The 14,362-nt window shown below is 47.6% G+C and overlaps 2 protein-coding genes across 5 annotated transcripts in view; both read left to right on the top strand.

The window, feature by feature from the left end:
* Positions 1-3,054: 3,054 nt before the first annotated feature.
* LOC131203496 (uncharacterized protein K02A2.6-like) lies at positions 3,055-6,517 on the top strand. Its single transcript, XM_058193803.1, has 2 exons — positions 3,055-4,500; positions 6,350-6,517. Exons 1-2 carry the CDS (start codon positions 3,055-3,057, stop codon positions 6,515-6,517), a joined length of 1,614 nt encoding a protein of 537 aa, XP_058049786.1.
* The window catches only part of CBR4 (carbonyl reductase 4), a 28,308-nt gene continuing 20,009 nt past the window's right edge, over positions 6,064-14,362 (top strand). Inside the window, exons 1-2 of one of the 4 annotated variants that reach the window (XM_058193129.1) lie at positions 6,064-6,352; positions 14,090-14,231. In XM_058193129.1, coding sequence (XP_058049112.1) covers positions 14,090-14,231 — 142 coding nt within the window. In that variant the 5' untranslated portion in view covers positions 6,064-6,352. The remainder of the gene's footprint in view (positions 6,353-14,089; positions 14,232-14,362) is intronic. The other 3 variants (XM_058193128.1, XM_058193130.1, XM_058193127.1) reach the window with 3 other exon arrangements.

The raw sequence follows: 14,362 nt of genomic DNA on the forward strand, positions 1-14,362 counted from the left end.
CAATTAATATACATATTAAAATAACAATTAAAAAACTTATTCAATAAAAGGCCAAATTAAAACCGTCGATTGACCATAAAAATACCCAATAAAATTACCATTAAAAGTTTAAAATTTAAATTTAAAATTTAAAAAATCAGGCCAGTCCCGCTTGTATAAATAAATAAGTTTTCAGTTCCCGGCGGAAGGTCCGAAGGTCAGGCAATTGGCGTAAACCGGGGGGAAGTTCGTTCCAGAGAGTAGGTGCTCCCACAGAGAAGGACCTTCCCCTGGGGGCCGCCAGCCGACATTGCTTGGCGGACGGCACCCTGAGAAGACCCTCTCTGTGAGAGCGTACGGGTCGGTGGGAGGCATGTGGAAACAGCAGGCGGTCCCGTAAGTACCCGGGCCCTAAGCCATGGAGCGCTTTGAAGGTGGTAACCAAAACCTTGAAGCGCACCCGGAAGACCACAGGTAGCCAGTGCAGACTGCGCAGGAGTGGTGTTACCCGGGAGCAACGCGGTGCTCCCTCAATCACCCGCGCAGCTGCATTCTGGACTAACTGCAGTCTCCGGGTACACTTCAGGGGTAGCCCCATGTAGAGAGCATTGCAATAATCCAATTGAGAAGTGACGAGAGCATGAGTGACCGTGCATAAGGCATCCCAGTCAAGAAAGGGGCGCAACTGGCGGACCAGGCGGACCTGGTAAAAAGCTCTCCTGGAGACGGCCGTCAAGTGATCTTCAAACGACAGCCGTTCATCCAGGAGAACGCCCAAGTTGCGCACCCTTTCCGTTGGGGCCAGTGACTCACCCCCAACAGTCAGCCGCGGTTGCAGCTGACTGTACCGGGATGCCGGCATCCACAGCCACTCCGTCTTGGATGGATTGAATCTGAGTCTGTTTCTCCCCATCCAAACCCGTACGGCCTCCAAACAACGGGACAGCACTTCAACAGCTTCGTTGGGTTGGCCTGGGGTGGAAAAGTACAGCTGGGTATCATCAGCGTACAGATGATAACTCACCCCAAAGCCACTGATGACCTCGCCCAACGGCTTCATGTAGATGTTGAACAGGAGAGGCGAGAGAATCGACCCCTGCGGCACCCCACAAGTGAGGCGCCTTGCGGCCGATCTCTGCCCCCCTGTCAACACCGTCTGCGACCGGTCGGAGAGGTAGGAGGAGAACCACCGATAAACGGTGCCTCCCACTCCCAACCCCTCCAACCGGCGCAGCAGGATACCATGGTCGATGGTATCAAAAGCCGATGAGAGATCCAACAGGACCAGGGCAGAGGAACAACCCCTATCCCTGGCCCTCCAGAGGTCATCCACCAACGTGACCAAAGCTGTCTCCGTGCTATACCCGGGCCGGAAGCCGGACTGGAACGGGTCTAGATAGACAGCTTCCTCCAGGTACTGAGGGAACTGCCGTGCCACCACACTCTCTACAACCTTCGCCACAAAGCGAAGGTTGGAGACTGGACGATAATTACCCAAAATAGCTGGGTCCAGGGAAGGCTTCTTGAGGAGGGGTCTCACCACCGCCTCTTTCAAGGCGGCGGGGAAGACCCCTTCCATCAAAGAAGCATTTATAATACCCCGGAGCCAGCCTCGTGTCACATCCTGAGTGGCCAGCACCAGCCAGGAGGGGCACGGGTCCAGTAAACATGTAGTGGCATGCAGCCTCCCCAGCAACCTGTCCATGTCCTCGGGAGCCACAGAATCAAACTCATCCCAAACCACATCAACAAGACGAGCCTCAGTCATCTCATCTGGATCATCGCAATCTTGGTCCAAGCTATCCCGAAGCTGAGCGATTTTATCGTATAGATAACCGCTAAACTCCTCGGCACGTCCTGTAAGGGTCATCCCGTCCCCTGATGAAGAAGGAACGGGTCACCCAAACAGGGCGGCCGGGCGGTTATCTGCCGACGCAATGAGGAGGAGGCGTGAACGCCTCGCCACCCTCAGTGCCACTAGGTAGGTCTTTGAAAAGACCTAACTAGTGTCCAATCAACCGGGCGGCTGGACCTCCAGGCACTCTCTAGGCGTCTTCTCCGGCGTTTCATCTCTCAGCTCCTCAGAGAACCAAGGAGTTAATCGAGATCTGCGCCGGGTCAGAGGCCGCAAAGGCACGACACGGTCCAAAGCCCCAGCCGCGGCCTGTTCCCAGGCGCGACTAGTTCTTCGGTCGTGCCGTGGGTAAGATCCTCAGGGAACGGCCCAAGCTCCGTCTGGAACCTCTCAGGGTCCATCAGGCACCTGGGACGGAACCAACGCATTGGTTCCGTCTCCCTGCAGTGGTGAGTAGCGGTCTGAAAGTCTAGGCGGAGGAGAAAATGATCTGACCATGACACCGGTATTGTCACTAAATCTCTTACTACCAGATCATTAAACCACTGATCAGAGATATAAATCAGGTCCAGTGCGGATCCCCCCGTGTGGGTAGGACCATCAGTTACTTGAATCAGGTCCAAGGCCATCATGGAAGCCTGGAACTCCTGAACCACTGTTGATGACAAGCCAGCCGATGGCAGATTGAAATCACCCATGACCAAAAGTCTGGGGATCTCAACAGCCACCCCGGCAAGCACCTCCAGTAGCTCAGGCAGGGCTGTAGTCACGTAGCAAGGAGCCAGGTACGCGATCAACAAACCCATCTGATTCTTATGGCCCCACTTCAGAAGAAGGGATTCACAGCCGGCTATCTGAGGAACAGTGGTCTCTCTCGGCTCCAGACCCTCTTTCATTACAACCGCCACCCCTCCACCCCTACCCTGGGCCCTCGGTTGATGGAATGCTCGGAAACCTGGCGGGCACAGTTCAACTAGGGGCACCCCCCCTTTTGCACCCAAATGGATCAGAAGCTCCTGTTGCTTATTTTTCTAGGACTTTGTCTCCAGCAGAACGTAACTATGGACAGGTAGATAAGGAGGCTTTGGCAGCCGTGGCCGGGATCAAGCGTTTTCATGATTACTTGTACGGCCGTGCATTCACTCTTGTCACTGACCACAAGCCACTCTTGGGCATCCTGGCTGGGGATCGTCAAACCCCCCCTCATCCTGTCACCAAGGATGACACGATGGGTTGGGTTCTTAGCGGCATACCAATACACCTTGGTCTACAGGCCAGGCAAGGCTATTGGGCACGCGGACGCATTGAGCCGTTGCCCCCTTCCAATTCCTGCAGAGGACCCTGCCCCTGCCTCATCAGTCCTGTTTATCGACGACCAGGCTATTCCAGTGTCAGCATCAGATGTGGCGAAGTTCTCTTCCAAGGACTGTACCCTCCGCCAAGTGGCTGACTGGGTGAGGAGGGGGTGGCCCCTTGGGCAGTTGGCTTCCGAGTTTCAACCTTACAAGGTCAGGCAGCATGAAATTTCTATCATCAGAGGTTGCCTACTTTGGGGCTCCCAAGTGATAATTCCAGATGAGCTCCGTGGCCGGATCCTCAATGTCTTGCATGAAGGCCACTCAGGCATCGCCCGCATGAAGGCATTAGCCCGCAGTTACCTGTGGTGGCCAAGGCTAGATGGGGAAATCGCTGAGTGGGTGGCCGGGTGCCCAAGGTGCCAGATCCATAGAGCAGCTCCTCCAGCGGCAGTGGCCACTGAATGGGAGATGCCAAAAAGCCCCTGGGCCCGCGTCCACATAGATTTTGCCGGCCCCATCCAAGGTCACATGTTGTTGATTATCGTTGACGCTTACTCTAAGTGGGTCGAGGTTGTCTCAATGACCTCTACCACCTCAGAGGCACTGATCCATGCACTTAAGAGAGTTTTTGCCACTCATGGTTTGCCTGATGTTTTAGTGTCAGATAATGGGCCGCAGCTAACCTCAGCGGCCTTCCAAGCATGCCTGGCAAAGCAGGGCATTCGCCACGCCACTATTGCTCCATTTCGTCCTGCCTCGAATGGCCTGGCTGAAAGGACAGTCCGCTCAGCTAAAGAAGTCCTAGCTAAATTAGTTTCCGGAGATTGGCGAGACAAAATAGCGACCTACCTATTGGCACAACACACAACTCCATGCCCCATGACTAACCGCTGCCCGGCAGAACTGTTGATGGGCCGACGATTGAGGACTGTGTTAGATCGTTTGCACCCTGAGTACTTGCCAGAGAAACCCCCTGATTCTACCAGTGGAGCCCGCGCATTCCAAGTGGGGGATTGGGTGTATGCCCAGCATTTTGGGGGGGACCCGCGGTGGCTACCAGGTCAAATAGAAGAAGTGACCGGCCCCCGTTCATACCGGGTTCAGTTGGAAGATGGCCGCATGTGGCGGCGCCATGTGGATCAACTGCGCCGCCGCCACATGCCCCCATCCAATGTACCGAGCAACACAGATCTGGCCGCATCGAATCAGCCACCACCTGTACAAAGCAAAGAGTCCCGTCCAGAAAACATGCCCAATCCTGATAGTCCACCCACAACTTCACCAGCTGTCGATTTACCTCAAAGGCCACATCAGGACCGGTCCAACGAGTTTCCATCCAGCGCGGCTAAACAAGCCCTAGAAGTTCGGGTCTGGATGGAGAGAAACAGGCTCAAGCTTAATCCCTCCAAGACGGAGTGGCTGTGGATGCCGGCACCCCGATTCAGTCAGCTGCAGCCGCGGCTGGCTGTTGGAGGCGAGTTACTGGCCCCAAAGGATAGGGTGCGCAACTTGGGTGTCCTCCTGGATGATCGGCTGTCGTTTGAAGACCATTTGACGGCCGTCTCCAGGAGGGCCTTCCACCAGGTTCGCCTGGTTCGGCAGTTGCGCCCCTTCCTTGATCGGGATGCCTTATGCACAGTCACTCATGCGCTCGTTACCTCTCGCTTGGATTACTGTAATGCTCTCTACATGGGGCTCCCCTTGAAGTGCGCTCGGAGGCTTCAGTTAGTCCAGAATGCAGCTGCGCGGGTTATAGAGGGAGCTACGCGTAGCTCCCATGTAACACCGCTCCTGCGCAGACTGCACTGGCTGCCTGTGGCCTTCCGGGTGCACTTTAAGGTGTTGGTTATGACCTTTAAATCGCTCCATGGCTTAGGACCTGGGTACTTACGGGACCGCCTGCTGTTACCACACGCCTCCCACCGACCCGTACGCTCCCATAGAGAGGGACTTCTCAGGGTGCCGTCCGCCAAACAATGTCGGCTGGCGGCCCCCAGGGGAAGGGCCTTCTCTGTGGGGGCTCCCACACTCTGGAACGAACTTCCCCCAGGTTTACGCCAAATACCCGACCTTCGGACATTTCGTCGCAAACTCAAGACTCATCTTTTTATCCGCGCAGGGCTGGCTTAAATTGGGATTTTAATGTTTAAATTTATTAATTTTAAACGGGGTTTTCTTAGTATGGTAAATTTTAATCATTGGGCTAATTTAAAATAAGTTTTTTAAATCGTATTTTAAACTTGTATATTGTATTGTCGGTTTTATTATGCCTGTACACCGCCCTGAGTCCTTCGGGAGAAGGGCGGTATAAAAATCAAATAAAATAAAAAAAAATATAAAAAAAAATAAGTTCGTGAAGTTCCTGTGCGGGTCCCATCAACAGCACCTGGTACGGTTGTACTGCACAGGTCGGAGCGAGCCAGGAGACGTCCAGCCTTCTTGGCCGATTATGCTTGTGCAATCCGGGAAGGGAGGGGTGTTGTCTTCGGCTGGAGAACACATGACCAGTAACCAGCAGTTGATTGGTTAACCGCCGATGCTATAGCCGGCGGGAAAATTAAGGAGCTGCTATTGGCTGAGCTGTTTACAGCTCCAATATAAAAGGGCTGTCAGTTTAGAGCTTGCTCGCTTGCTCACGTCAGTTAATTGTTTGTAGTTAATAAAAGAACTGTTAATGGTTCTCCTGCATTGCCTCACTTCTTGCTGTTGTTTTGTGAATACAACAAATCTTATAACCATAAATAACAGCATTTAACAACGTGAGAAGCGCTTGAACACTGTCATTAAGCAAAATAATTGCTAATTCCACAAAAAAACATTTTTTAAAAAATAATCTAGTATCAGTTCAACACAAGGAGAACAAAACAATTGCAACTGCCAAATAGTGGGCGTCTCTGAACGCAGCTAAAAAGAAGACGGTGCTGAAGAGATGTCAGTCAGGGAAGTCTGTCAAATGATGGTCACGCCTCTTGCAGACTAAGGACCGCCCACTCTTGGCGAAAGAACTCACGGCCTAGGGACTTTTTTCAAAGAGGGACTTCAAGAAGGCTTCCAATCGACTCTCTTCGCTTTCCAGGAAGCAGATTAGAAACACAGTCGCTAGTTAAGCGTAGCCAGCATTGGCCACGTCTCGGTCACGTGATCGCCCCGCCCACTCGCCGAGCCCACTTCCTCACGGCCTTCTCTCCCGTCCTCTATTCCGCCCTGCGCGCTTTAGGCGGTAGGTACAATTGTCGCGGTCGGTGGTCACGTCCATTCGTGTTGGGACGCGTGGGCCAGAGTTGTGGCTTACATCCCTGGAGCGTCCGAAGCTGCGGCGTCATGTCATTGCAGCTTGAGTGGAACGCTGCGTTTGGAGAACGCGATTCTCGGGCTGCGAGAATAACGACTTTGCGTGTTACATTGTAGGCTAGCAAGATGTAAAAGCACGGTTGCCCATCACATGGTCGAAAAGCACATCTGGGCTCGAAAAGCTCGCCTTAAATTTCGTTCCATGACTGACAACAAAGAAGGTGGTACATTTACGGGAAATAGTTGTGCGGAGCTGCAGGAACCGCTTAACTATACTTTGCTATTTAAGTCCTAACTCCCGTGTTCAGAGTGTCTCCAAACTAGCTGCTTCCAAACTGGGGTCCTCTGAATGAGGTGGATCTCTGTTCTATCGCTGCAACCAGCACCGGGGCGGCTAGTTCTTCAAGGCAGCAGGAGGGTGCCAGATTGGGGAAGATGGTCATAGATTAAATAATGTTGAATCCTGACGAATTTAGGACCACTACTCTGATTTCGAAATATGAAAGAATTCAGCTAAATAGGTAAAAATAACTAGTGCATAAAATTAACACCAAACTGCTTACTTTTAGCAGAAAGAAAAGTAGCTTCCTTGATCTAAATATCCTCAGCCAGAAATCAACTATTTAAAGTTGTTGTGCTGTGTATTTCTTACTAAACACTTCCAAGAAATATATGGGTAATATTTTGAAATACAAATCCTATAATTTCTGAACATTGCCACTGTAATATTTGTCTGGGGTCTGCTATTTATGACCGAACCTCAAATTATTGCTGCAGGACACACATTCATTTGCCAATACAACTGACCACAGAAATACTGCCGTGTCTCCCTATCCCTCTTCCTCCCCCTCCCTGCCCTGCAAGCATTTTCCTCTGAGCAATGGCTCCCCACCAGCTGTAGGCCTGATTCCCATCTTATCACATCCCGCACACTCATCTTCACTTATCTTTTGAAAAATTCTGAAGCCTTCCATAGTACTGAAACAAGTCACTTTGTTGCTTGGCTGCATGATTTGATTGTGCAATCTTCTGCAGTGTTGTGAAACCTCATTAAGAAAACGAAGCAGTTTGTCTCATAGCTGCCATTTGTACCCATCCACAACCAGGCAGTGGCAGCCATTTTTGGGTCACCACCACCCCACCCAGCATTCCATTTTGCTGATTTAATAAAGTTGCACTATACTGCAGCAAGATTCTGGAATTGCAACCCTGGTTGAGCAAGCAGGTGACATGTTCTAGTGCTATGCAAAGCTTCAGAGCTCTTCAAAGGGTAAATGAAGAGGAGAGTATTTAGCCAGGTGGAGTGGAATAAGGCCAAAGGCTTGGGAGGATATGGTGGGAGTGGGAAAAGGCCTGTGGGAACCCAAAGGGCATGACAAGGACATCTTAACAGCATTATGGGCCCTGGGCAAAGCAGTGTACTGGGGCCCCTACGACAACTACTCACAGAAATAAAAATGTAAATGGTCGATAAAATTAAACATATATTTGCATGTTAGTATTAATTTAAAAATGCAGTAAAATGTAATAAATATGTTGCTGTATTTAAATGATACAAGTGCATTGAACGTTTAACACACAGATTAGTATGGGGCCCCTATGCTCGGGCCCCCAGGCACTTGCCCATCAGGCCCATGCGTTAAGACAGCCCTGGAAAAGGAATATGGGGTATCTTGGGGAGTGGGGAAGGCCTTGGAAAGGCAGGGGCAGGTGGGTCTGGGTCTGTGCTAGGCCGCCAAGGCCCTCCCCCACCTCCAAGGCAACCTGTGCTTCACTTAATAACCTGCATGTTAATTTAATAATTCAATGGGGAGAGCAGGGATGGGAGGGTTGTTAAGTGAGTCACTTCACTTAATGGTTGTTATGAGATGCAACCATAATAGGCAGGCTCCATTATGATCTTATCTCAAAGATTATCTGTATATATTGCTGGGCTTTGTGGAAAACAAGTTTAGTTAGCTGTATCTTTGGCTGGACCCATCAGGGACCTTTTGTGATCTTGTTCCAAATCAACAATAAAAAACTGGTTTATTTCAACCAGTTCAGGATATTGTTGTTTATTCTGCTTTCTGATGTTTGAAGAAAAGAATGCCTCTGGTAGAGAATAAGCACAATTGAATATTAAATTCACTAATTATCCAGTTGTCTACAGTTCAGTAAAAATGGCAGATATTGACAATGGCATGATAATGAATGGCTTTGTCATCCATGCTCTTTGCAGCATTTATAATTTCAAGTTTTATTCCAAACAGATGTAATTCATAACCATTGCAAAGAGAATGTGGGTTGTGGTTACCCAATGTTTACATTTAGGAGGACTGTATAAATATTCAACCTTTAGTCTGTTTTGATGATTCAGTCTTCAAGGGTTGAAAGATATGAATTATAAGACACTTAACCACACAGATACAGAATAATAGAGTCGGAAGGGACTTTGGAAGTCTTCTGGTCCAATCCAAGGAAGAGACCCTATACCTGTTGTGGTCCGTCAGCAGCCTACGGAGCTGGCAACGGAGTCGGACAGCGATGAGGCGGAGGTGAGGCCAGGGCCATCGGGAAGTGAGGTGCGGACTCCAGAGCCTCCAGAGACTGATAGTAGTGAGGCAGAGGAACAGGAGGAGCCTGTTCCTAATGCACGCATGAGAAGAGCTGCCAAAAGGCAAGAGCAGCTCAAGCAGAGAGGACGACTCAGGAGTAGGGCCAAGAGATGATTGGCCCTTCCCATAAGGCTTAAAACAGACCAGCACTGGTGTTTCAGCTTGCGGAAAACAATGTTGTAGCTCCGTTCTCTGCTTCACGTATGTCTTTGTTTTTGTGGCTTCTGGACATTTGCCAGGAAGGGCCTTTGGTAGTTTGCCTAGTTTGTGAGATAACTGAGGAATTTGTGTTGGGAGGCATTTGTTTTACTTTGAGTTGAATGATGCTGGGAATGAAGTAATTCCCAGCTGTTCGAATAAAGTTTATTTTTCCACGGACTAAGTTTATTACTACCTACTTGGGCCTGGGTCACAACAATACCAGGGCTATCAAATTCCCGGCCCATGAACCGGATGCATCATGCATTGGCCACACCCACATCAGGTTTAGCAAAGGGGGAAAAAGTCTGGATACGTCACGTGATACCTCCATGACTACGTGAGTTTGACACCCGTGCCCTATACCATTTTAGACAAATAGCTGTCTAGTTTTTTCTTAAAAACCTCCAGTGTTGGAACATCCACAACTTCTGAAAGCAAGGTGTTCCACTGATTGATTGTTCTTACTGTCAGGAAATTTCTCCTAGGTTGCTTCTCTCTTTCATTTTCCATCCATTGCTTCTTGTCTTGCGTTCTGGTGCTTTGGAAAATAGGTTGACCCCTTCTTTGTGGCAGCCTCTCAAATAATGGAACATTGCTATCATGTCACTCCTAGTTCTTTTTTTTCACTAGACATACCCAATTCCTGCAACCATTCTTTATATGTTTTAGCTTCCAGCCCCCCAATCATCTTTATCGCTCTTTTCTGCACACTTTCCAGTGTGTGACCAAAACTGGATGCAGTATTTCAAGTGTAGTTTACCAGGGGATTATAAAGTGGTAGTATCACTTCTCGTGATCTTGATTCTATTCCTCTGTTAATGCATTGGCTTTTTTGGTGGCTGAAGCACACTGCTGACTCATTTTTAAGCGACTGTTCACTAGGATTCCAAGATCTCTCTCACAGTTACTGCTATTGAGCCAGGTTTCACTTAATCTGTAATAAACATTTGGTTTTTCTTGCCTAAGGGTAAAATCTTATTTTTCTCTACATTGAATTTCATTTTGTTAGATAAGCCAGTGTTCAAGTCTACCAAAAACTATCTGGATCTTGAGCCTATCTTCTGGCATGTTGGCTATTCTTGCAAGTTTGATGTCATTTGCAAATTTGATGAGTTTTCCTTCTGTTCCCTCATCTAAATCATTTATGAAGATGAAACACATCTAGCATTACTTTTGTAAATATTGTAAACCACAGTATTGCAGAATGATACTGAGAGAAATGATATGGGGAGAAAACAGAATAGATCATAAGTTCACAAAAACAGATATTCTATTTTTCCCCCCATATCATTTTTAGAGGTTTTAATTTCTTCATTTAACATCTGTGTGTGTATTAATAAAGATGTTTTAGCTTGCTTAAACATAACAAATACATTGGAGAAGTTACTTTCTGCATATACAGAAAACTGTAATGCAAATAAATTACTCCTTTGCTGCCTGAACATAGGATACATCATTTGTGCATTTTCATATGGGACATGAAATAAGACACAACAGTGGCTAGCATTTCCAAAGAAATGTAAGGCAATGCACAGAAAGTAGAATGGTGGAAAATCCTGAGGTTGGCACTGATGGGTCAAGCTGACTTTGTACATTCTTCCTTATTCATATACTTCAGAGACTGAAATAACATGGAATATTTCCATTGACTACTATTACAGTACAGTATGTGTTAGGCATGTAAGAGAGCTAGTTTGATCTAGTGGTTAAGGCACCAGTCTAGAAACTAGGAGTTCTAGTTTCTAGTGAGTTCTAGTCCTGTTTCAGCCATGAAAGCTGGCTTGGTGACTTCGGGCCAGTCATTCTTCTCAGCCTATGATGTCAAGCTTGGGTTTGACAAGCCAGCCGGTCTGTCCCTGTTACAACTAAATAGAGCAACATTTGGTTGATCTGAAAAAAAGTGAATCCTGCACTTGTGGGAAAATGCTAGGAAGAAAAAAAAATCTGTATTACGAATGTAATACTATAGTTAAGAGGCTCAGCTAAATTAAAAATCCGAGACTTGTATCTGATCTCTGCCATGAATTTAATGGATAGACTTTGATATCCTCTTGCAGTTTTAACTCTTTAAAAGACTAAATACAGGTAATCCTCAATTTACAATAGTTTGTTTAGTGAACATTCAAAGTTATAATGGCACTGAAAAAAATGACTTATGACTGTTTTCACACTTATGACTGTTGCAACATCTCCATGGTCACATGATCAGTATTCAGATGCTTGGCAACTGACTCCTATTTATGATGGTTGCAGTGTCCTAGGGTCATGTGATCACCTTTTCCAATCTTCTGGCAAGCAAAGTCAATTGAGAAGTCAGATTAATAATTTATTTATTTATTTATTTATTATTTACATTTCTATACCGCCCTTCTCCGAAGACTCAGGGCAGTTTACAGCCAAGTTAAAAAGACATATACAAAAATTAAAACACAGTATTTGAAATTTAAAAATCTGAAACCATAAGGCCAAATATTAAAATAACAAGAAATAAAACCACTCAATTAAAAATTACTCTTAGGCCAACCCTGCTTGTTGAAACAAAAAAGTCTTGAGCTCGCGCTTAAAGGCCCGGAGGTCGGGAAGAAGGCGTAGCCCCAGAGGCAGTTCGTTCCATAGGGTAGGTGCCCCAACAGAGAAGGCTTTTCCCCTGGGGGCCGCCAGCCGACATTGTTTAGCTGACGGCACCCCGAGGAGACCCTCCCTGTGGGAGCGCACAGGTCGATGGGAGGCTATTGGCGGCAGTAGGCGGTCCCGTAAGTAACCTGGTCCTATGCCATGGAGCGCTTTAAAGGTGATCACCAACACCTTGAATTGCACGCGGAAGACCACCGGCAACCAGTGCAGCTTGTGTAGGAGAGGTGTTATATGGAAGCTCCGAGACGCTCCCTCTATCCCCCGCGCAGCCGCATTCTGTACCAGTTGAACTCTCTCGGTGCTCTTCAAGGGGAGCCCCATGTAGAGAGCATTGCAGTAATCCAGGCGGGAGGTAACGAGGGCATGAGTGACCGAGCATAACGAATCCCGGTCCAGGAAGGGACGCAGTTGGCGGATCAGGTGAACCTGATAAAAAGCTCCCCTGGCAACGGCCGTCAAGTGTTCTTCCAATGACAGCCGTGCATCTAGGAGAACGCCTAAGCTGTGAACCAATTCCCTGGGGGCAGTGACTTGCCCCCCACAGTCAGCGACGGAACTAGCTGACTGTACCGGGATGCCGGCATCCACAGCCACTCCGTCTTGGATGGGTTGAGTCGAAGTCTGTTCGTCCCCATCCAGACCCGAACGGCTTCAAGGCACCGGGACATCACATCGATGGCTTCGTTGGGGTGATCCGGGGTGGAAATGGACACTCGTCATCAGCATACAGCTGGCAACTCACCCCAAAACCACGGATGATCTCCCCCAACGGTTTCATATAGATGTTGAACAGGAGGGGCAAGAGAACCGACCCCTGTGTCACCCCACACGTGAGGTGCCTCGCAGTCAATCTCTGCCCCCCCGCCAACACTGTCTGCAAGCGGTCGGAGAGATAAGAGGAGAACCACCGAAAAACAGTGCCCCCCACTCCCAGGCTCCCCAACCGCTGCAGCAAGATACCATGGTCGATGGTATCAAAAGCCGCTACAGATCAAGTAGGACCAGGATAGAGGAACAACCCCTATCTCGGGCCCTCCAGAGATCATCAACCAACGCGACCAAAGCCGTCTCCGTGCTGTACCCAGGCCGGAAGCCGGACTGGTACCGAGGGAGCTGATGTGCCACAACACTCTCAACAACCTTCGCCACAAAACGAAGGTTAGAGACCGGACGGTAGTTCGATAAAATAGCTGGATCCAGGGAAGACTTCTTGAGGAGGGGTCTCACCACCACCTCTTTCAAGGCTGTGGGGAAGATACCCTCCTTCAAAGAAGCGTTAACAATTCTCTGAAGCCAGCCTCATGTAACCTCCTGTGTGGCCAGTACCAACCAGGAGGGACATGGGTCCAATAAACATGTGGTAGCATTCAGTCCTCTCAGTATCCTGTCCATGTCCTCAGGAGTCACAGAATCGAATTCTCCCCAAATAATATTCTCAAGAGCTGCCTCCACCGTCCCACCCGAATCCACCCAATACCAATAATGGTATTACTAATTTAACAACTGCAGTGATAAATGGCAAGAAAGGTCGTAAAATGGGGCAAAACTCACTTAACAAGTGTCTCACTTAGCAACAGAAATTTTGGCCTCAATTGTGGTCGTAAGTTGAGGACTACCTATATTAAAATGGATAATATTTAATTGTGGCTATTATCTTCACAGTGCAGATGAAAACTAACTTTTCAAGTCAGCTTTTGGCAGTGTTAGGAAGAATTTATGCAGAGTATAAAAAGGTTTGGACATAATCTCAAAGTATGGGTTAACAGGAATATTTCACTTAAATATTATCTCAAAAATTCAGACCTTTGGTACATTGGAAATTAAATGTGGCAATATTTCCAAATCTGAATGGAATCAGAATCCATTAGACTCAATAGTCAGAGAAATACAAGGTCCCTTCCAACTCTGTTAATCTGTAAATTGTCAGCTACCTACATGTTGATGATAGTTCCTTTTACTCCATTTTTGGAACAGATTTTATAATACCATGTTTCCCCAAAAATAAGACCCTGTCTTATATTTGTTTGAACCCTGAAATAAGCGCTTGGCCTTATTGCTATGCGCTCAAAAGCCCTATTGAGCTTATTATCAGGGGATGTCTTATTTTGGGGGAAACTGTATATATTCTAAATAATTGCAGAAGTAGAAACCGAAAGATGTTATTTCATATGCAGGAGCAATATATGTCTATTAACTATCAATAATAGTAATTATTTGTCAATTATATTTTGGAGATGTCAAAGGTTTGTGCCATTTTTGGAGGTTCTGGGGGAATTGGTCAGGCTGTTGCACAGCTCCTGGCACAGAAAGGATATTGCCTGGCTGTTATAGCAAGAAATCTGGACAGGGCTCAAGCTACTGTGGATAGATTAGGAGGTAAGTAAGTGTTGATATTTGTTTTTCACAGTACTTTAGCATATGGAACTACTAAAACAGACAATTATTTAATGGAAATTTGCTAAATTGTTTTAAATTGTAGACACTTGGAAAGTAACTTTATTTTTTTA

This window comes from Ahaetulla prasina, chromosome 8 (assembly GCF_028640845.1).
Source record: "Ahaetulla prasina isolate Xishuangbanna chromosome 8, ASM2864084v1, whole genome shotgun sequence".
NCBI classification, from domain to species: domain Eukaryota; kingdom Metazoa; phylum Chordata; class Lepidosauria; order Squamata; family Colubridae; genus Ahaetulla; species Ahaetulla prasina.